Source organism: Mustelus asterias, chromosome 6 (assembly GCF_964213995.1).
Source record: "Mustelus asterias chromosome 6, sMusAst1.hap1.1, whole genome shotgun sequence".
In the NCBI taxonomy this organism is placed as follows: Eukaryota; Metazoa; Chordata; class Chondrichthyes; order Carcharhiniformes; family Triakidae; genus Mustelus; species Mustelus asterias.
In genome coordinates, this window is record NC_135806.1 from 143948718 (window position 1) to 143959076 (window position 10359).

The following is a 10359-nucleotide window of genomic DNA, read 5'->3' on the forward strand; positions in this document are numbered from 1 at the left end:
ACTGAACCACACGACCGGCATTGTGAAGAGAGCTTTACTGCATATCCATTCTCGTGCTGTACCTGTCCTGGGAGTGTTTGATGGGGACAGTGTAGAGGGAGCTTTACTCTGTATCTAACCCCGTGCTGTACCTGTCCTGGGAGTGTTTGATGGGGACAGTGTAGAGGGAGCTTTACTCTGTATCTAACCCCGTGCTGTACCTGTCCTGGGAGTGTTTGATGGGGACAGTGTAGAGGGAGCTTTACTCTGTATCTAACCCCGTGCTGTACCTGTCCTGGGAGTGTTTGATGGGGACAGTGTGGAGGGAGCTTTACTCTGTATCTAACCCCGTGCTGTACCTGTCCTGGGAGTGTTTGATGGGGACAGTGTAGAGGGAGCTTTACTCTGTATCTAACCCCGTGCTGTACCTGTCCTGGGAGTGTTTGATGGGGACAGTGTAGAGGGAGCTTTACTCCGTATCTAGCCCCGTGCTGTACCTGTCCTGGGAATGTTTGATGGGGGACAGTGTAGAGGGAGCTTTACTCTGTATCTAACCCCGTGCTGTACCTGTCCTGGGAGTGTTTGATGGGGGACAGTGTAGAGGGAGCTTTACTCTGTATCTAACCCCGTGCTGTACCTGTCCTGGGAGTGTTTGATGGGGGACAGTGCAGAGGGAGCTTTAGTCTGTATCTAACCCGATGCTGTACTGACTGATTAGGACAGTCAGCATGACTTTGTGAGTGGAAAATCATGTCTCACAAATTTGAATTTTTTGAAGGGGTAACCAAGAAGGTAGATGGGGGCAGTGCTGTCGATGTTGTCTACATGGACTTTAGCAAGGCCTTTGACAAGGTACCACATGGTAGGTTGTTGCGTAAGGTTAAATCCTACGGGACCCACGATGAGGTAATCAATTGGATATAAAATTGGCTTGTTGACAGAAGATAGAGGGTGGTTGCAGAGGGTTGTTTTTCCAAACTGGAGACCTGTGACCAGCAGTGTGCCTCAGGGATCAATGCTGGATCCACTGTTATTTGTCATTTATATTTATGATTTGGATGAGAATTTCGGAGGCATGGTTAGTAAGTTTGCAGATGACACCAAGATTGGTGGCAGAGTGGATAGCAAAGAAAGTTACCTCCGATTGCAATGGGATCATGGTCAATTGGCCCAGTGGGCAGATGGAGTTTAATTTCGATAAATGCAAGGTGATGCATTTGGGTAGATTGAACCAGGGCAGGACTTACTCAGTTAATGGTAGGGCGTTGGGGAGAGTTATAGAAGAAAGACATCTTGCGGTACATATTCATAGCTCCTTGAAAGTGGAGACACAGGTGGACAGAGTGGTGAAAAAGGTTTCATCAGTCAGAACATTGCATATAGGAATTGGGACGTCTTGCTGAAGTTGGACAAGACATTGGTAAGGTCACACTTGGAATATTGTGTACAGTTCTGGTCATCCTAGTATTACAAGGATATTATTAAATTAGAAAGAGTGCAGAAAAGATTTACTAGGATGCTACTGGGACTTGATGGTTTGAGTTATAAGGAGAGGCTGGATAGACTGGGACTTTTTTCTCTGGAGCGTAGGAGGCTGAGGGGTGATCTGATAGAGGTCTATAAAATAATGAGGGGCATAGATCAGCTAGATAGTCAATATCTTTTCCCAAAGGTAGAGGAGTCTAAAACTAGAGGGCATAGGTTTAAGGTGAGAGGGGAGAGATACAAAAATGTCCAGAGGGGCAATTTTTTCACACAGAGGGTGGTGAGTGTCTGGAACAAGCTGCCAGAGGTAGTAGTAAAGGCGGGTACAATTTTGTCTTTTAAAAAGCATTTAGACAGTTACATGGGTACGATGGGTACAGAGGGATATGGGTCAAATGTGGGCAATTGGAAACTGGGCGGCATGGAGAAGTTGGGCTGAAGGGCCCGTTCCTTTGCTGTAAACCTCTATGACATCACCCTTCAAATCCCTGACCTCTACCAACTTGAAGGATGAGAGCAGAAACCTGGGACACCAAGTCACTCACCATCCTGACTTGGAAATATTTGATTTGATTTATTGTGACATGTATTAACATACAGTGAAAAGTATTGTTTCTTGTGCGCTATACAGACAAAGCATACCGTTCATAGAGAAGGAAAGGAGAGAGTGCAGAATGTAGTGTTACAGTCATAGCTAGGGTGTAGAGAAAGATCAACTTAATGCAAGGTAGGTCCATTCAAAAGTCTGACAGCAGCAGGGAAGAAGCTGTTCTTGAGTCGGTCGGTACGTGACCGCAGACTTTTGTATCTTTTTCCGAAAGGAAGAAGGTGGAAGAGAGAATGTCCGGGGTGCGTGGGGTCCTTAATTATGCTGGCTGCTTTGCCGAGACAGCGGGAAGTGTAGACAGAGTCAATGGATGGGAGGCTGGTTTGCGTGATGGACTGGGCTACATTCACGACCTTTTGTAGTTTCTTGCAGTCTTGGGCAGAGCAGGAGACATACCAAGCTGTGATACAACCAGAAAGAATGCTTTCTATGGTGCATCTGTAAAAGTTGATGAGAGTCGTAGCTGACTTGCCAAATTTTCTTAGTCTTCTGAGAAAGTAGAGGCGTTGGTGGGGCTTTCTTAACTATAGTGTCGGCATGGGGGGGGGGACCAGGACAGGTTATTGGTGATCTGGGCACCTAAAAACTTGAAGCTCTCGACCCTTTCTACTTCATCCCCATTGCTGTAGACAGGGGCATGTTCTCCTTTACGCTTCCTGAAGTCGATGACAATCTCCTTCGTGTTGTTGACATTGAGGGAGAGATTATTGTTGCCGCTCCAGTTCACCAGATTCTCTATCTCATTCCTGTACTCTGTCTCGTCATTGTTTGAGATCCGACCCACTACGGTGGGGTCAGATCTCAAACTATATTTCACCATTCCTTCACTGTCGCTGGGTCAAAATCCTGGAGCTCCCTAACAGCACTGTGGATGTACCTGCAACAGTTCAAGAAGGCAGCTCACCACCACCTTCTTGAGGGGAATTGGGGATGTAATGAATGCTGGCCTAGCCAATGACATCCACACCCAATGAAAGAATGGAGGGAAAAGAACAGTTTGTTTCTCTGCAGATGCTTCAAGGCTTGCTGAGTTTTCCAGGCACTTTCTGTTTCTATTTCAGATTTCCAGCATCTGCAGTTTGATATTACAATGAATCTTGGTTGAAACAGAAAGAATGAGGAAGTGTTTTTGTTTCGATATTGCACACAATTCTGTCAAAGCCTGGATAAGAATTCTAAATCACAGCTGCTGCAGTTAGACAGGTGCAGCACAACTCTGAGGCTGAATAAGGAACGTGAACATTTCAATGGAATCAGGTGAACAGAGCTTCATTAGCACGGCAAGCATGTGACTGCTCTTAACAAATATATCCCTTTGTTTGGGGAAAGAAATACTCCTTATACACCTCTGACCGAGGCCAAATTCCTCTCCAACTCGATTTTCAAGTTTGCTGACGACACCACCGTAGTGGGTTGGATCTCAAACAATGACGAGACAGAGTACAGGAATGAGATAGAGAATCTGGTGAACTGGTGCGGCAACAATAATCTCTCCCTCAATGTCAACAAAACGAAGGAGATTGTCATCGACTTCAGGAAGCGTAAAGGAGAACATGCCCCTGTCTACATCAATGGGGACGAAGTAGAAAGGGTCGAGAGCTTCAGGTTTTTAGGTGTCCAGATCACCAACAACCTGTCCTGGTCCCCCCCATGCCGACACTATAGTTAAGAAAGCCCCACCAATGCCTCTACTCTCTCAGAAGACTAAGGAAATTTGGCATGTCAGCTACGACTCTCACCAACTTTTACAGGTGCACCATAGAAAGCATTCTTTCTGGGTGTATCACAGCTTGGTATGGGCTCCTGCTCTGCCCCCCTCAAGACCGCAAGGAACTACAAAAGGTTGTGAATGTAGCCCAATCCATCACGCAAACCAGCCTCCCATCCATTGACTCTGTCTACACTTCCCGCTGCCTCGACAAAGCAGCCAGCATAATTAAGGACCCCACGCACCCCGGACATGCTCTCTTCCACCTTCTTCTGTCGCGAAGAAGATACTAAAGTCTGAGGTCACGTACCAACCGACTCAAGAACAGCTTCTTCCCTGCTGCTGTCAGACTTTTGAATGGACCTACCTTGCATTAAGTTGATCTTTCTCTACACCCTAGCTATGACTGTAACACTACATTCTGCACTCTCTCCTTTCCTTCTCTATGAACGGTATGTTTTGTCTGTATAGCGCGCAAGAAACAATACTTTTCACTGTATGTTAATACATGTGACAATAAATCAAATCAAATCAATTGTTACCAAAAACTGAAAGTAACCTTGAAAACCTATCAGAAAGGTCAGTCAGAGAGAGACTGAGGGAGGGAGAGAAGTTGCAGTGATATGCTGAGTGTCGGAATGGGGGGATTTAAAGTGTGCGGCAAACACAAGCGCTGTGACTGAATGAATGCCTGTTCATACTTTTCAGGCGTCAGTGGAAGGGGCACCAACATCTGGGGCAAACTCTGGAACTCACCACCCTCAGTTTCCTGTTGCAAGAGTGGCCCCAATATTTCACTGAAAGGTCTGCTTTCATTCCACCCCCCACCCCCGGCACACACACACACACACCCCCCCCACACACGCACCCCAACCCCCCCGCACGCACACACACACGCCCCCACCCCCCGCACACACACCCCCACCCCCCACAAACACACACCCCCCGCACACACACACCCCCCGCACACACACACGCACCCCAACCCCCCCGCACACACACACACACCCCCCGCACACACACACGCCCCCACCCCCGCACACACACCCCCACCCCCCGCCCCCCACCCACACAAACACACACCCCCCGCACACACACACCCCCCGCACACACACCCCCACCCCCCGCCCCCCACCCACACAAACACACACCCCCCACCCCCCGCACACACACACACACACACCCCCGCACACACACACACACCCCACCCCCCCACCCCCCCCCCCCCACACACACACACACACACACAGCATGGAGCAGGATTGGAATCCACCACTCCAGTTCCTGAGTGTGAATAACTCTGCTGTGGGAAGGCAGATGGAGTGAAAGCAAAAATGCATTCACTGGGGAAATGAAAGGAACGAGAGATTTTTTAAAAATACATGCTGGAATACATTGGATAAAAACAAGTTACTGCGGATGCTGGAATCTGAAACCAAGAGGGAAAATGTTGGAAAATCTCAGCAGGTCTGGCAGCATCTGTCAGGCTTTGTCAAAGGGCCGTCTGGACTCGAAACGTCAGCTCTTTTCTCTCCTTACAGATGTTGCCAGACCTGCTGAGATGTTCCAGCATTTTCTCCTTTCGTTGCTGGAATGCATTGCAAGTTTCCAGAATAATCACAGCAAATCTCAGAACAAACACAAGGTAAAGGACACTCTCTTACCCACAATCAGCATTCAAGCAAGATTAGGCACTGATTATTATTTTTAAACTCCGCTCCTTCGGGAAATAAGTCTTACAAATCCCCCCCAAATCGGACTCCTGCACAATATCCCCCCCCCCCCTCCCTCCTCTCCCAAACTGTATGTGCTCTCCCAGATCAAACACCAGTTAGTTACTTGATGTCCCAAACTGATGTCCCACCCCCAGGCAAGATTGTTAACTGGATACAAAAGAAAATGCTGGGATAGTCTGCGGATCTGGCAGTGTGAGTGTGTGGAGCAAAGAGAGTCAGGTTGAAACAACCCGATCTTAAAGGTCACAGAGGTGAATTGCAAACGTTCTCTCTCCAGGTTCTGGCAGTCCTGCTTTTGTTTTGCATTTTCTGTGTTAACCCGCGAACAGGAGACTGCAAACTCAGGACAACCCCTCACAAACCAGACCATGCAACAATCTCTCCACCCAAACCCTGAGAAAACACAACACAGAAACTGCAACTTTGACAACTGGGTCCCGCAAAAAACAAAAGATCCCTGCCCCACAGAGAGCTTGTCAAGGTCAATTCCTTTCCCAGGGTGTCTCTCTGGGTTAATAATGTCCTCAGGTCAAGGCAGGTTCTGGGAGTCCCAGTGAAGGCAGGGTTTGGGTTGTAAATCCCCTCTCCCCACATGTACAATATCATTCACTCCTGGTCAGCAGTTACACCCAGCTGCCAGTTTAAAATCACCAAAACAGACTGCAACATTATTGAAGGCACAAGGACCTGGTGTCTGGATCAGTTTTGGGGGGTCTGCAGCTCTGGGGTTTGTCTGCCCTCTGGGGGTCTGTCTGCCCTCTGGGGGTCTGTCTGCCCTCTGGGGGTCTGTCTGCCCACTGGGGGTCTGTCTGCCCACTGGGGGTCTGTCTGCCCTCTGGGGCTCTGTCTGCCCTTTGGGGGGGGGGGGGGGGATCTGTCTGCCCTCTGGGGGTCTGCCTGCCCTCTGGGGGGGGGGGGGGGAGGATCTGTCTGCCCTCTGGGGTCTGCCTGCCCTCTGGGGTCTGTCTGCCCTCTGCATTCCTGACTGTGAGCTGGAGTCCCAGGTGTGTGAGCCTCCTCCCCTCTCCCAGCGCCTTACCTGGCTCCAGACTCTGACAGGTGAGCCTCTGCAGATGCCCCAGGGCACTCTCAGCAATGTCTTGCCGTGTAAAGCCGCCATATTCTGGTGGAGTGGCGAAGCCGAACAGAATGCAGCCCGAGAACAAGCAGCAGGCTATAAAAAGACAAGAAGCTTCAGCAGCGAGACTGGCAGAGAGAGAGAGAGAGAGAGAGCTTAAAGCCCGGACACCAGCTCTCTGCAAACTCCCAATCTGCCTCAGCTTTCAAACCTTGCAAAAGAAAACCCCCACCCCCCAACACAGAGAACACATGGCAGCGAGATCTGAAAATTAGTTACAGGCGCATTTAAAGGTGTACACCCTTAAACTGTCAATCAAACCACAGCAACTGGACTCAGTGCTGCATCAACCCAGCACCTGTCTCTGTGTCTGTCAGAGAATCAGAGAAACCCTACAGTGCAGAAAGAGGCCATTCGGCCCATCGAGTCTGCACCAATCACAATCCCACACAGGCCCTACCCCCATATCCCTAAACATTTACCCGCTAATCCCTCTAGCCTACACATCTCAGGACACGAAGGGGCAATTTTTTACCATGGCCAATCAACCTAACCCGCACATCTTTTGGAGTGTGGGAGGAAACCGGAGCACCCGGAGGAAACCCACGCAGACACGAGGAGAATGTGCAAACTCCACACAGACAGTGACCCAAGCAGGGAATCGAACCCAGGTCCCTGGAGCTGTGAAGCAGCAGTGCTAACCACTGTGCTACTGTGCCGCCCCTGTCTCTCTCCGTGTCTGCCTCTCTCCCTCTCTGTTTGTGTCAGTCCATGTCTCTCTGTGTCTGTCTCTTTGTCTCTCTATCTGTCTCTGTCTGTCACTGTCTCCCGTGCCTGTCTGTGTTTCCCCCTCTCTCTCTCTCTGTTTTGTCCATGTCTGTCTGTCTCTGTCTGTCTCTGTCTCCCGTGTCTGTGTCAGTGTCTGGCTGGGTGTGTGAGAAGCAGCAACAGGTGGGTTGTCAGGCTAGGCCAGCCCCACCCTAACACTTCCCCACCCTCACCCCCCGGCCCCACCTCACCCTCCCCCATCCTCACCCCCAGCCCCACCTCACCCTCCCCCACCCTCACCCTCAGCTCTCCCCACTCCCCCACTGTTGCTAAATTCTCCGACTGTTTATCCCACAGCCAGGACTGGATGAACAGGAGTTTCGTCCGGTTTGATATTGGGCCGACTGAAGCCATTGTTTTCAGTCCCCGCTCCAAACCCTGTTCCCAGTTACCGACTCCATCCCTGTCCCTGGCAACTGAATGCCATTAAACCCAACTGTGTGCGGCCTTGATGTCACATTTAACTCTGAGTTTCTGACCTCACGTCACAGATTCACAGAATTATTACTGTGCAGAAGGAGGCCACTTGGCCCATCTTGTCTGTACTGGCTCTCCAAACCAGCATCCTGATTTAGTGCCATTCCCCTGTCTTTTCCCCATATCCCTGCACATTGCTTCTAATCAAATAATCATTTAGTGCTCTCTTGAATCTGTTTCCACCACACTTCCAGGCAGAACATTCCAAATCCCAACCACTCGCTGGGTGAAAAAGTTTTTGCTCACATTACATTTGCTCCCTTTGCAAATTATTTTAAATCTGTGCCCTTTCATTCTCGATGCTTTTATGAAGGGAAACAGCTTCTCCTTGTCCGTTCTCTCCAGCACCCTTATGATTTTCAACATTTCCATCAAATTTCTTAGCCTTCTTCTTTCCAAGGAGAACGGTCCCAACCTCTCCAATGTACCCTCATCACTGAAGATTCTCATCCCTGGAACCAACCTTGCAAACCTCTTCTGCACTCTCTCCAATTCATATCCTTTCTGTAGCATGGTGCTCAGAACTGTACGCAATATTCCAGCTGAGATCTAACTGGTGTCTTGTATAAGTTCAGCATAACCTCCTTGCCCTTGTAGTCTTTGCTCCTATTAATAAAGCCCAGAATATTATAGAACATGATACCTGCTTCATTAGTAAGGAAACATATTCCACTCTGTGCATCCCCTGAGTTCACCCCAGTCTCAGAATAATCTGCTGCTGAAACTCTCACTCGCGTCTTCCCCACCTCAGGACTCGACAAATCCAACTCACCCCCGGGTCCTCTCCCACATTCTACCCTCCGTAAACTTGAGCTCATCAAAACCTCAGCTGCCCATGTCCTAACTCACACCGAGTTCCATTCCCCCATCTCCCCCTAACTCACACCGAGTTCCATTCCCCCATCACCCCCTAACTCACACTGAGTTCCATTCCCCATCTCCCCCTAACTCACACCGAGTTCCATTCCCCCATCACCCCCTAACTCACACCGAGTTCCATTCCCCCATCTCCCCCGAACTCACACCGAGTTCCATTCCCCATCTCCCCCTAACTCACACCGAGTTCCATTCCCCATCTCCCCCTAACTCACACCGAGTTCCCTTCCCCCATCTCCCCCGAACTCACACCGAGTTCCATTCCCCATCTCCCCCTAACTCACACCGAGTTCCATTCCCCATCTCTCCCGAACTCACACCGAGTTCCCTTCCCCCATCTCCCCCTAACTCACACCGAGATCCATTCCCCCATCTTCCCCCTAACTCACACCGAGTTCCATTCCCCCATCTCCCCCTAACTCACACCGAGATCCATTCCCCCATCTTCCCCCTAACTCACACCGAGTTCCATTCCCCCATCTCCCCCTAACTCACACCGAGTTCCATTCCCCATCTCCCCCTAACTCACACCGAGTTCCCTTCCCCCATCTCCCCCGAACTCACACCGAGTTCCATTCCCCCATCTCCCCCTAACTCACACCGAGTTCCCTTCCCCCATCTCCCCCTAACTCACACCGAGTTCCGTCCCCCATCTCTCCCTAACTCACACCGAGTTCCATTCCCCCATCTCTCCCTAACTCACACCGAGTTCCATCCCCCATCTCTCCCTAACTCACACTGAGTTCCATTCCCCCATCTCTCCCTAACTCACACTGAGTTCCATTCCCCCATCTCCCCCTAACTCACACCGAGTTCCGTCCCCCATCTCTCCCTAACTCACACCGAGTTCCATTCCCCCATCTCTCCCTAACTCACACCGTGTTCCATTCCCCCATCTCTCCCTAACTCACACCGAGTTCCATTCCCCCATCTCTCCCTAACTCACACTGAGTTCCATTCCCCCATCTCCCCCTAACTCACACCGAGTTCCGTCCCCCATCTCTCCCTAACTCACACCGAGTTCCATTCCCCCATCTCTCCCTAACTCACACCGAGTTCCGTCCCCCAATTCTCCCTAACTCACACCGAGTTCCATTCCCCCATCTCTCCCTAACTCACACCGAGTTCCGTCCCCCATCTCTCCCTAACTCACACCGAGTTCCATTCCCCCATCTCTCCCTAACTCACACCGAGTTCCGTCCCCCATCTCTCCCTAACTCACACCGAGTTCCATTCCCCCATCTCTCCCTAACTCACACCGAGTTCCGTCCCCCATCTCTCCCTAACTCACACCGAGTTCCGTCCCCCCATCTCTCCCAAACTCACACCGAGTTCCATTCCCCCATCTCTCCCTAACTCACACCGAGTTCCATTCCCCATCTCCCCCTAACTCACACCGAGTTCCGTCCCCCCATCTCTCCCTAACTCACACCGAGTTCCATTCCCCCATCTCTCCCTAACTCACACCGAGTTCCATTCCCCATCTCTCCCTAACTCACACCGAGTTCCGTCCCCCATCTCCCCCTAACTCACACCGAGTTCCGTCCCCCATCTCCCCCTAACTCACACCGAGTTCCATTCCCCC

At 50.6% G+C, this 10359-nt stretch overlaps 1 protein-coding gene across 1 annotated transcript in view; it reads right to left on the reverse strand.

Annotated features, from left to right (window-relative positions):
- The window catches only part of oxct1a (3-oxoacid CoA transferase 1a), a 416864-nt gene extending 410030 nt beyond the window's left edge, over window positions 1-6834 (reverse strand). The window contains exon 1 of the mRNA XM_078213895.1: window positions 6555-6834. Within this exon, the coding sequence (XP_078070021.1) occupies window positions 6555-6635 (81 nt within the window). The 5' untranslated portion in view covers window positions 6636-6834. The remainder of the gene's footprint in view (window positions 1-6554) is intronic.
- Between the last annotated feature and the right edge of the window lie 3525 nt (window positions 6835-10359).